At 44.2% G+C, this 13,461-nt stretch overlaps 1 protein-coding gene across 1 annotated transcript in view; it reads right to left on the reverse strand.

The window, feature by feature from the left end:
* The window catches only part of ANO2 (anoctamin 2), a 145,410-nt gene extending 136,919 nt beyond the window's left edge, over nucleotides 1–8,491 (reverse strand). Inside the window, exons 1-2 of the mRNA XM_083615565.1 lie at nucleotides 8,229–8,491; nucleotides 2,197–2,580 (exon numbers count right to left, since the gene is read on the reverse strand). Coding sequence (XP_083471691.1) covers nucleotides 2,197–2,580; nucleotides 8,229–8,258 — 414 coding nt within the window. The 5' untranslated portion in view covers nucleotides 8,259–8,491. The remainder of the gene's footprint in view (nucleotides 1–2,196; nucleotides 2,581–8,228) is intronic.
* Between the last annotated feature and the right edge of the window lie 4,970 nt (nucleotides 8,492–13,461).

Raw genomic sequence — 13,461 nt, forward strand, 5'->3', positions numbered from 1 at the left:
GGTTCCCCTGGATCTTGTGAAGATAAAATGGAAAGGGAAAGAGCCATGGACACCACCTCAAGCTCTCTGAATAACAATTCATTTAAGTTTTTATTCCAGCAGCACCAACCCACTCCTAAGAACCCCATATTCCTTCCATGGGTGGGAAAGCAGCTAATCACCTCTTCCTGCCAATTGGTGCCACAATCAACTTAACGAACACCCCCCCTCCATGCGCTATCTGACTGCTGCATTTCCCTAGAACAGGGGTCAGCAAACCTTTTCAGCAGGGGGCCGGTCCACTGTCCCTCAGACTTTGTGGGGGGCCAGACTATATTTTGAAAAAAAAATATGAACAAATTCCTGTGCCCCACAAATAACCCAGAGATGCATTTTAAATAAAAGCACACATTCTACTCATATAAAAACATGCTGATTCCCGGACCATCCACAGGCCGGATTTAGAAGGTGATTGGACCGGATCCGGCCCCCGGGCCTTAGTTTGCCTATCCCTGCCCTAGAAGAAATACACCCTTCAAGAGATTGGATAACAACTACACTCCCTACTATAAAGCACATTTCTCTCTACACCAGCATTCCCCTGTTCCATATTGTAAAAACAAGAGGACCAAAACATCCAAGCAGCTTAATATATTAAAAACTAACTTCTACAACCGTATAATTTGGAATAAAAAGGTGATGAAACGCTGGAAATATAAACACAAGCAAACCTAGGAAAACAGGCATTCTCCCACCCTCCACTCCTGATTTTTCATAGCAGGCGAAAAGCAAAACCAGTTTTCCAACCTTGATAACTAGATACGCAGGTACAGGTACGCACATACATTCTCTGAAAACGTACGGTTTAAACATTTAAAAGTCACTTAATTCATCATTGTTGTGCTCACTTCATTGGACTAGCCACCAACTTTCATCTAAACTTATCTCACATGGCTGTTGTGAAGGTGCAGGAGGTATAAAATCGCTGCAAAAGGGACACTGAGCTTTTGCTTCAACTGTCATGTTATTGTACAGCAAGAGCTATATCAAACAGAAAGAGAAAAGCTTGCCAACTCTGGCAAAAAAAAACCACACCAAACCCACACAATACTGTAAGCATGCTGTGTGCTTTGGTGACTGAACCAAATCTCAGCCCAACCTGCCTCACAGGTTGTAAGAAAAACTACACATACACACCACATTTATTGAAAAATAAGTCCTGCTAAATTCAATGGGGTTTACTCCCAGATAAATAGGATTAGGATTGCAGCCTTACTCACAGAAAAATGAGTATAGGAAGCTGACAAAGACCAGATTCAAAACAGGCCAAGCTGTCCGGTTTAGAAACCCAGGAAAAATTAAACTTCCTATAGCTCTAGACTCCTTTGGAAGAAGGCATAGAGGTATAAGTCTAATAAATAAAAATATTCAAACATTGAGAAGGAAGTACAACACATTTTAATGACATCATAAACTGAATGTACACTTTTATATTTCTCTCCAAAAATAGTTGATAGATAAAATGTATAACATTCTTCCTTTTGTTTTTTGCAAAAATAATGATAATTTAAAGCCGCATGTACACTTATTATCAGCCATGAAATTGTTGAATGTGCATGCCTGGAAGGACACAGAGAGAGGAGGAAGTGGATGGGCCATAGAGAGCTACTGCCATGCACATGGGCACTACTATTACCAACATGCAAAGTTTGGATTGGGCAACAATGAGACAGAAGCAGAAAAGGGAGCTCTAGAAATCACTAGCTCTTGTGTAATATTCAAAATGGGACTTGCCCATCACAGCTTTGATTTAACTTAACTGGCTAAAATCCCGTATGGCAGGGACTACCAACCAGGGCAGCCCATTTCATTGATGTTTGGGTCTGGGGGAGGAGCTCGCATTTTGTCTGACAACTTTTGAGCAAGAGCCCAGGGGTGCCCAAACTTTTTTCAAAGAGGGCCAGATTTGATGAAGTGAACATGTGTGAGGGCTGACCAACGTTGTTGACCTTTTTTTGACCTTTTTTAAAGGATTGAAATTGTTGAGCTTTTTTAGGATTGAAATTGTTGTTGTTGACTGCCACACAGGCTGGACTCTGGACATGACTGCCTTAGGTACTTACTTTGTTTGCAAAATGAAACCTAACAGTCCGGCCTGATTTCTGGCCTCACCCATCAGATCTTTCCTACCTGTCTGTTGGCAGTTCCTCCTCTTACCTCTGCATCTTTTTCTATCTCCAGACCAGCTTCCATCAGGTTGCTTTCGAACTCTTTCCTCTGCTCCCGTTTCGCTTCCTCCAGAGCCTCCAACGGTCCCAAATCGATGACCTCGGCATCTGGAGAAGCTGCTTCCTGGCCTTGTGGCGGCAGCGGCTGCTGTTCAGATTGACTTTTGGCCGTCTCCCCATTAGAAATGATAGCCAAAGAAGGAGGTCTCTGCGAGAGGCTTGGAGAACCACCACTGGACGGCGAGGTAGATTTCCGATAGTGATAAGCTAAAACATAGTCCACTTTCCTCTTGCTATCTCGGAAGTGCATCCCTCCAGGTGTGAGCCTTTCTGTGGAACCTGCTTGAGCCCCATCCAGGTAGTTGTTGATAACCTGGAGGAAAGTTCAAAGAAAGTTACTGAAAGAAGCCTCCTGTGACAAATTCAAGAAAGGGGACTCAATGTCTTCCTGCCCATAAGCCATGGAGACATGTGATGTGTGCGGTAACTGCAGTCATTAGCAGTTGTATGAGAGGAGTGAGACGGATGAGGCTCAGATTAAGCAGTATAACGCAACAGAGTGCAGGTGCCCTGCAGAAAGCGTCTTATGGAACAAATAACTTGAGATTATTCAAGCCAGGCCATGGACTGCAAGACACAACCCCCAGCCCCCTAAGAACATAAGAACTGATTTGCTGTATCTGCCAATTTGATGGATCAGGTCATCTCATCTAGTCAGATGCCCCTGCGTACTCAACAGCAGGGCACTGGAGTGACTGCCACCCCTTTTCGTTTCTCCCCTGACTACATTTGGTAGTCAGAAGGAGGGACCTGCTATACTACGCCCCCTAAGGAAGGTGCTCCAGTTCCTTGCTCCTGCCAGCTTGGAGCATTCTGCTACATGGCGAAAGTTGGGGAAGAAGCAAGGGGGAGGGGGGGGGAGAGATAATATCTTTCCTGAAGCCTCCATGTATAATGCAGAGCCAGGAGTTTGGCCTCTCTACTGTAACTTTGTTGGTGTTGGTTGTGCTTGACAATCCTACCCCCATCCCTGCAGCTGATCCTCACCTGTTCTCAAATTCTGTTGGTCCTGATAGCCACAAAGCCCTGACCCTTGTCAGTCTGCTTGGGGTTCAAGACACATAGACATCTTTTCATTTGCAACTCCCCCCACAGAAGTTATGTTTGCTTAGCCTACCTAATAGCTCCTGAAAGTCCTATCCTTTGTGAATGTGTCTAATCCTTTCTAAAAGCCATCTAAGCCACTTGTCATTCCCAGACCTTGTCTTAGTGAACCGGATAAGTCAATTATGGACTATATGAAGGAGTACATCTTTTTGCCTACTGTCAATCAGCTTGACTGTGGGATCTCCAAGTCCTAATTTATGAGAGGTGGGAGCTCCTCTCTCCTCGTTGTTCATACTTTTATAAATCAGAGTTGTAGAGTTGGAAGATGCCCTGAGGATCATCTAGTGTCCAACACTCTGCAATGCAGGAATTATATATCAGAAATTATATATGTCATGAAATATGTGTCATGTTCTTCTAAACCACATTTTAATCCAGAAGTGGACAGAAAGAAGATGAAGGTTCATAGTGTTCCACTGGCCAAATTCTGGTCGACCACCAATTACAGTGGTACCTCAGGTTACAGATGCTTCAGGTTACAGACGCTTCAGGTTACAGACTCTGCTAACCCAGAAATAGTACCTCGGGTTAAGAACTTTGCTTCAGGATGAGAACAGGATGAGGCGGCGGTGCAGTGGCAGTGGGAGGCCCCATTAGCTAAAGTGGTACCTCAGGTTAAGAACAGTTTCAGGTTAAGAACGAGCCTCCAGAACGAATTAAGTTCTTAACCCGAGGTACCACTGTACCTGCTTGTTCCCAGTATTCCTTGAAATGATCCAAGTGGATCTAAGTGCAGAGCTAAGTGGATCTGGGCCTAATGCTGCAAGGTTCTTCTGATATTCTTAAAGATACTCTAGATCACTTAATTTTTTTAAAAAAAGATTCTGAGTATTCATTCTTGCTCTGTAAATTAAAAAATGCAGCAGTGGGTTTAAATTTAAAAATATACTATGCAAGATGGTTGGTGCTTCACCATTGCAAATCTGACCTGGGGAAATTCTATTTTGATCCTGAATACAGCAAATTAAACTCCCAATTATGTGAAAACCCCAATAACATTTAATTGGGCACATCTTCATGGTGCACAAGCATCATGTTTCAGACAGTTTCTAATGCTCCTGAGGATGTTGGGAGGAATTTTCCCCCCATCGTATGTAGGGGTTAAAGAAAAACTTCTCTGACTCTAAAGGGCCACAGTATTTTCAGGTCAAAGAAAATGCATCAGATTTGTAACTCATTTCTTTACATGTTTATTTGGAAACATGTTCACTGTGTACACCGGGGCTTTCTCCCCAAAGATATATAGATAAGGATTGCAGCTGAAATGTATCTGGAAACCAGTAAAGAGTCATTTCAGCCCCACATAAACAAAGATTAGTTCTTACCTATGCTAACAATTTCCCACAAGGAACTTGGGGGAGTTTAAAACAAACAAACAAACAAACAAACAAACTGGAAGAGATATAAGCCATATTCAGGCTTATTAGAAGTGGGTGGTGGTTGCATGCAGAACCTCAATGTCCACATCCCCACCAGCTCTGCTTCTAATTTATATACACATGTTTGCCATGAAGGGGGCTTCTCAGTAACTTCGCGGGTGTGAACCTATCAAAGTGCAGTTCTACATATGCGAAAAAGATTGGGAGAAGGTCACTGGAATGCAAGCCAGTTCGATTTCTCAAAATGGCATAGGAAGGAAGGGGAGCGACTCACTGCCGTAGCGCTTACTGCAATGATGTCCATCAAGGGCTGTTCAGTATCTGATACTTTGTGCCACCTTCTTGCTTCTCATGGCACAAAAGGACCTACAGTGACCTCTGAGGAACAGGGATAACAGGGATTAACTTCCAGTGCTCTAAAAGGGCTGCTCCCATGCTGCGGGAACAAAAAATCTTCAAAGGACCTGGATGGATGGAGTGAGCAACCAAGAGTGGAAGAACCGTAATCATTCCTGAACACTGCATTACCATCCTAGGTGTTAGTCCTTAGGATAAAGGTCGGCTAAATTCCCTTTCTGCAATGATTTCCAAAACTTCTATAAATTATGACCAAGGCCATCTCTCTGCTGGCTAAAATGTTCGTCTGCAATATGACCAGACTGCTGGCTTAAGAGGAGAAACCATTAAGGGGCTGAAAGCAAAACTAGCAAAAAGTGTGCTCCAGTAAAAAAATAGCAAAGAAACTTTATAAACAGAGAGGAGATTCTCCAACTCTGAGAAATTTTCACTTTATTTTGTCTTATTTTATTTATTTTTTTTTATAATATTTTTATTTTTTCCATATAAACACAACATACATAAACATACAAAGATAAAAACAAAACAAAAAACATGTACCATTTCATATCCTAATTTCTTATACCTTTCTTCCCCGACTTCCTCATGCCTCCCTTTTCTGTATTCCAAATTCTTATCGATTGCTCAACAAATCTTCCCTTATTTTAATTTAAATTTAGACTAGTCTTCCTTATTCTCCTTGTCTTAACCATAGCTAATAGTAACCATTTACTTTCCAGTCCAACATCATTCTAACTTTCATTAATTTTGTAATATTTCTTTAAATAGTCTTTGAATTTTTTCCATTCTTCTTGCGCTGCTTCTCTTCCCTGGTTTCGGATTCTGCTCGTCATTTCTGCCAAGCTATTTTGTCTTATTTTAAATCTTCCTATTCACTGATGAATGTGCTGACTGTAATGTGAAACTACATGGCTGCTCACTGTGAGAGTTGAATGTTAGGAATGTAAGCAAGGACTGTGTGGATCTCGGGGGGGGGGGGACACTCAGTATGGTGAAAATACTGGAAAAACACCCCAGCGATTGCTGGTATCATGCAACAACTACTGAATGATCAATTGGAAGAACTTAGAACAGAAATGCACAGAACAGTGAATAAAAATGGACTGAGGGGGAAAGAGTACTTGGGGGAAAATACTAATGGAGGATTGCCAGAATGTGAGAATGGAACGGTAAAGCTGGAGGCAATAGATGATAAAATTGAGAGGTCTTCCACATAGGTGCCTGGAGGAGTGAAACAGTCAAATGGTGGAGTTATGACGTTGGAGGAGAAGGAAACCATGAACGGAGAGATTAATTGTTATTCTGAGCTGGCAGAGACAGAGCTGCATAAAATTTGGAATTTGAGGGGAAAGCTACTAAGTCTCTGACAACATTCTTGAAAAAAGAATGGAAGAAGAGAAAATGGAAACCGACTTTAAAAAAAAAAAAGGATGGAAAACCATGAGCAACAGGAAATGGAATTGGAAGATATGGACTTCGATGTGAATTAATGAATAAACAATAAGCAATTATGGATTACTGTCTCAGTATATGACCACCGCGAAGAGTCCCTTGAGGGAATAAAGATAAAGGATGTCTTGTTTCTCAATATTGGAGGCAAAGCTTTATGTTGGACTGGGGGAAGATTATTATTGGCTTTTATCAATCATACTTTTCAGAGAATCTCTTTGAAACTTTTTGTGTGGAAGGTCAACGAACTTGAGATATGCAGAATGGAAGAATATTGCCTAGCAGAAGGAGGAACAGCATCCTGGGGTGAACATTTCAAATACTTTGAAGAAATTTTGTATATACAACTGACAGACCCCGAGAAGCTATTTCAGCTGGTGGCCCTGTTGCAGGATATGGAGGTGCAGTATTTTGTGTACAGTTAACTTGGAGAAGCAAAGAAGCAAAGCAATAAAGGCATGCCAGGTTGCTCTATGAAACTCCCAGAGCAACAACCCTCATTTTAATATGGCTTCAGCTTCTGTAAACTTCTAGTCAAGAGCAAGGGAATAGTGGGTGAGGAAGTTATTGTCTTGGGATATATGAATTTGAAAACAAGTCCTTCTTAGGAAACCCAGCCTAGCAACAGAATGCAAATAAGGAGGCAATTCATTCAACATTGACGTTCAGTTTTGTGTATAATGCTGTGCATTTGAGCTCTTATACACAGGACTATTCTTAGGCTGCCTCTTCCTCTCTTCTTTCAAATCTTTCCTCACTCACCCCTTAACCTTAGCCTTACCTGCAACTTAAAACAAAGCCTAAAAACAAGTAATTGCATCTCTCTGATTCATCCCTGCTTCTTTGCTTTGCTTTCCCTTCCTTCATGTCTCTCACTTGTTGAAAATTTGATTGTAAGGTCTTTGAAGCAGGGATCTGCTCGCTGTTGGACTCCCCCCTCCCTTTGATAGTTTATTTTGCTTATAGCACCATGTAAATCAGCTAGCTGATATACCTTTCCTTTTGTAGCCAGACAGTAGTGAATAGTAGCCTTTGTTTTCTTTGGAATATCCCCCCTGCCCAACAAATTCATTGTCACCTTCTCTGGAGACAGAATTTCACTCTTCCATTGTGTTGTGTTCCACCCTTCCCCGTCTGCCATACCTACAACTTAGGCATGTCTTTTTTTCTTCTTCCATGACGCACTGCATTCAAAAGACATACCTACTTATCACATTCAAACACAGAGCACGGATTCCATGTCATTCCATGTCATGCCTCCTCTATACACACTTATCACTGGCAGATTGAGGAAGCGATGGCGATAGCATATTCAGTGCCTTGTGTGTGTACTCTACAGTGCTTCGCAGTGCACAATTGCCATAGAATCTGACACTGAATGTAAAAAGAAAGAAAGTTTACAGCCCTCACACATTCAGGTAAAGTGTGTAGGCAATGCCTGGTGAAATCTCTGGAGCCAAAGGAACAGAGGAATTAGAATGTCCATTGGCTGAAAGAGCACTGCAGAACTTAACTCTCCCTCCCCATGAATAGGAAAAGCAGAATAAATTACATGGGGGAAATGTAGAAACGTGGCTTTCTTGGTGCAGACTATTTACATATTTATTTGAGACATAGCCCTGGGTCGATTATAGCATCCCCCACTGTGTAATTGTCATGCTGTACTCACAGGCAGTCCATGCAGATTTTCTGGTTCCATCCCTGCAAGAGTGAAAATGCCTAGACTCAGATTTTCAGCCTACCCTTTCAAAGGGAGACACACCGTACGTGTCGCGTCATTTCGTAGTTGCTGGCCCAGGTGGGAATCCCAGGAAATCTATAAGCCAGGTCTAGAGAAGATGGTCTTCAACTATTATTTCTCCTTCCTTGCATGTAAAAGTATATATATATATATTTAAAAAGCACTCAGGACCAGAAGGAAAGACAACAACACCAGTGTCGTTGTTGCTGAAAGTGTTGTGCTCTTTATCATCTCAAGATACCCAGGGGCCTCATTCCATGGCTGCCACCTGAGAAGTCACCATAGCAACACCAGGGACAAAGAAGCAGGTGTGGCTGCAAAGAGGCTGAACTTCAGGAGCTTGCAAAGATGCCTCTGGTTGCATAAAGTTACAGACTCAGGTGGGTTCTGCGGCACTAAAGATTCAGGGGAGCAAGGGATATATGTACAGTTTTGAATCCATAGTTGCAATCCTATGGGCCACTCATGTGGGAGTAAGCTCCATTGAACCCTGTGCAAACCATTTCCAAATAAATATACATACAATTGGGCTGCATGGTTGCAATCAAAAGCAAGCTTAATAGGAAGTAAGTCTAATTGAACTCACTCAATTTGCATCTCGGTAAATATGCTTGGGACGCGGGGGGTGCTGTGGGTTAAACCACAGAGTCTAGGACTTGCTGATCAGAAGGTTAGCGGTTCAAATCCCTGTGACGGGGTGAGCTCCCGTTGCTCGGTCCCGGCTCCTGCCAACCTAGCAGTTCGAAAGCACGTCAAAGTGCAAGTAGATAAATAGATACTGCTCTGGCGGGAAGGTAAACGGCGTTTCCGTGCGCTGCTCTGGTTCGCCAGAAGTGGCTTAGTCATGCTGGCCACATGACCCAGAAGCTGTACGCTTGCTCCCTCGGCCAATAAAGCAAGATGAGCGCCGCAACCCCAGAGTCGGTCATGACTGGACCTAATGGTCAGGGGTCCTTTACCTTTAAATATGCTTAGGTTCACATTATATGGTAAATAAATTTAGGAAGGACTATTTGTAAAATAAAATCCAATCCCATGCCTTGCCGCCACCATTATGATCTTCCAAAATTTTGATAGAAGAACGGGTTTCACAGTTTTAAATTTGGTCACTCATCTTTGGTCAACTCATCATTTCAACGTGAACTGTTAAACACCATGCACCACATCCATGATTAAAGGTCTAAGCATTTGCATAGTTCTTGGAAGCAAGAAGTTCATTGCAGCTTGCTTTCAGGTAATTTTTTATTAAGCTGCAGCCTAGTTACGCTTGTTTGAAAGTGAAGTCCCACTGAATTCAGCGAGGCTTACTTCCAAGTAAATATGCACAAGATTGGACTGCCTCACTGCAGTGCATGTTTACTGGGACTAATGTCACAATCCTCCTCTGTTCAAGATCTGTCGGCTAAAATGTCATGCAATCTGGTGGAAGCCTTGTTCTACCTTGTGGGTGAAGTCTGAGGTACACTCCACCAGCACTGTTCCCCCAGCGAAGATACACTGCTGGACTGGGAGAAAACAGAGTAAGGATGTGGCGCTGGACACACATGCACCAAAGGCTATACACCTTGATGCCCACATTGGTGCATCCATTGCATCATCACCAACCCTGGCGCAAGACATTTCTCTTCCATTAATTTCACCGTGAGGGAGCCCTGCCCATGTTGCCACAATAGAGGTTTGTTTATAGTGTTATTCCAGCATCCAGTCAAATCCAGAGATATGGGGCTATATCTCTGGCATTTTGCTATATACACGTATTGCTCACAATGGGGAACTCTCATGAGGGGAAACTAAGGGCAAGGGCATTTTTTAATTACAGTGGTACCTCGGGTTACATACACTTCAGGTTACATACGCTTCAGGTTACAGACGCTGCTAACCCAGAAATAGTACCTCAGATTAAGAACTTTGCTTCAGGATGAGAACAGAAATCGTGCTCCGGCGGTGCGGCAGCAGCAGGAGGGCCCATTAGCTAAAGTCCTTCAGGTTAAGAACAGTTTCAGGTTAAGAACGGATTTCCGGAACGAATTAAGTACTTAACCTGAGGTACCACTGTACCTCACATGGCCATATACATGGAGCAGAAGACTCGGTCACCATACATGGAGTGTTTCACTGCCACACCCAAACAGGGCGGCGGCAGGGGGCGGGGGACAGGGGAGAAGAGTACGTACATTCGCAGTCACTGAAGTCTCCCCCTCTCCAGGGGGCTGAGGCGTAAGCACCCACTTGAACACTCAGGTGGCACCATACCCTCTCCTCTCCCCCCCCCCCCCCCGCAGGCACCTCCTGTGCATGCAGGTTCAGGGACTATGTGCTCCAGCTGCTGACTGAACCTTTCTTTCGGTCTCTCCCCTTGTTCTCAAACAGGTTGCTCTCCCACAGGTGCAGCGTCCCCCCTTGTGTCCCTTTCCACACTGGCCAGAAGAGAGCCCCACCTCCTGGCCAGCACCACAACCACGTTGGCGGGTGTGTGTGTGTGTGTCTGTCTCTTTCACCTTTTTCCAACCTCAGATCCTCTGCATCAGTTTGCTATTTCTCTCTCTTTAAAAGAGTCCTCGTGAAAATCCATCAGCATTCGTTGTGTGAATTTCTTCCGACATGCACATTTTTGCAGAGTGGTTAAGGCAGCTCCTGTGGACCCTGATTGAATCTTTTGGCTGGGAACATCCAGGGAGAGTCATTAATTGCTATGGCTGAGTGGTCAGAGAACAGCTCTGTGGAGCTTGCAGTGTGGCTTTGAGTCTTGGACCCCACTGTGGCTCACCCCACCTGCCCAAAGCATGCAAGAGGTGACTAGGAGCATGCTGGCCCCAGTGGCGTAGCGTGGGGGGTGAAGGGGGGCCAGCCGCACCGGGCGCAACATCTGGGGGTTGGGGTTAGTGGGCGCAAATCCACGGGTTAGGGGGCGCAAATCCACGGGTTAGGCATGCAAATTACTTGCCTTGCCCCAGGTTCTGACAACCCACGCTACGCCACTGGCTGGCCCCTTCTATGCCCAATGGAGTGAACTACTGGAGGCTGGAGGAGAGGTGCTCTGGTGATGCAGAGATGTGTACGGGGAAATGCCCCTATTATCACAACATCCCAGGGTCCCTCCATGCATGATCAGTCAGCTAATTAACAGCAATTTGCATTTAGCTCCATAATTTGTTTAGCTTATCACTTATTTTAAATAGCCATTTATATTTCAAAAGTATTCCCCTACATCTTGCAATGATCTTAAACAATAGGATAGCCAAAGGTTTCTTCTGTCTTCTTCTGTGTAGAAAGGGGAATTAACCAAGTCCCTCACTATCTTTCATCCTTGCACAGCAAACATTTCATAACAAAATTCTCTCCTTTAGACAACTGTTAAAGGTGTAGCCTAGAGCTAAGTTCTGTTCAGGCATTTGGTGTGCATGGGTACCAAATGTCTGACAGGGTCAATGGGAATCCATAGGGTTAGCCAACCCCCTCAACAACAGGGAGCATTCTGTCTGCATCCATCTGAAGATGACTGCTTCTGCATTCATAGGATTTCCTTCACAGAGAGAGAGCACTGAATGAGCAGAGATTCCTGCTCCTGTGTTCACTGATACGGGATGCCTGGTCTCACTGCTGCATAAGCACCTGGTTATCACTTTGTACAAGGGACACGGGTGGCACTGTGGGTTAAACCACAGAGGCTAGGACTTGCTGATCAGAAGGTCGGCGGTTCGAATCCCTGCGACAGGGTGAGCTCCCGTTGCTCGGTCCCTGCTCCTGCCAACCTAGCAGTTCGAAAGCACGTCAAAGTGCAAGTAGATAAATAGGTACTGCTCCGGTGGGAAGGTAAATGGCGTTTCCGTGCACTGCTCTGGTTCGCCAGAAGTGGCTTAGTCATGCTGGCCACATGGCCTGGAAGCTGTACGCCAATAAATAAAGCGAGATGAGCGCCACAACCTCAGAGTCGGCCACAACTGGACCTAATGGTCAGGGGTCCCTTTACCCTTTACCCTATCACTTTGTACACTTAAACAGCAACTTGGTCTCCTGCAATTAGCCACCCCCGTGTCTCATTTTTTAAAGATTTGTTTTCTTCTGGTGTGGGGAGGAAAGACTGCCTTGAAGAAGCCTCGGTGTCTTGTATGGATTATTAATATGCATTAAACACCAAGCAATCAAGGAGGTAGTTGTTGCCATTATATTTTCCAATTTCTCACCATAAATAATAAAAATTAGAATTAGAGCCTTTTACACATGCTGTTGGTTCCTTGGAGTTAGAAGCTTTCCAGAGACAAATTCAGGAGCTGCACAGCTTTCCCCTGACATCAACCTTTGAAGCATCACAAGGCTTTCCCCCTGGTTCTTCTAGCCTTCAAAATCATCCTTGTTTGCTTAGGTCTTTCAGAACAGTAAATAAGACCCAGGGCTTGGCATTGCAAGAGATATAAACCATGTTCTGTACATATACAGAACTGCTACAAAGCTTCAAAGAGAAGGTGTTATGTTCATCTGAGCCTTGTGTGGCAGGCAGTTACGGATTTTGACAACATACTTGAATGGATTTTGACAACTAAAAAATGCCAATGAATTCATGGAAGAGGAGTCTAACCAATGGCCACTAGTTATATAGGCAACTTCCAATTTCAGAAGCAACATGACTTGAGGAGATCAATTCTATATTCCCATTTATGCCAGGTTTAGCACCACTCTCCCAATTGAGTTTTGGCCACAACCTATTCAGCCCGGCATGTGAGGCTAAAAATAACAGGATGAAAAGACAAGTCCAGCAGAAAAAAGTGTTGGACGCTGGAATAGGTTGGCTGCACCCTACAGTAACTAATTAAGGATAAAGCCCACAGTTGCTGTCTCTGCACAGACATATGGAGACAGCAGCCCCCAATAATGTTCTGTACACACACCCCCAGCATGTTGTTGTTGTTTAGTTGTTTAGTCGTGTCCTACTCTACGTGACCCCCTGGACCAGAGCACACCAGGCCCTCCTGTCTTCCACTGCCTCCTGCAGTTTGGTCAAACTCATGCTGGTAGCTTTGAGAACACTATCCAACCATCTTGTCCTCTGTCGTCCCCTTCTCCTTGTGCCCTCCATCTTTCCCAACATCAGGGTCTTTTCCAGGGAGTCTTCTCTTCTCATGAGGTGGCCAAAGTATTGGAGCCTCAGCTTCACAATCTGTCC

The sequence above is a fragment of the Podarcis filfolensis genome, assembly GCF_964270895.1.
Source record: "Podarcis filfolensis genome assembly, chromosome: 5".
Taxonomy (NCBI): domain Eukaryota; kingdom Metazoa; phylum Chordata; class Lepidosauria; order Squamata; family Lacertidae; genus Podarcis; species Podarcis filfolensis.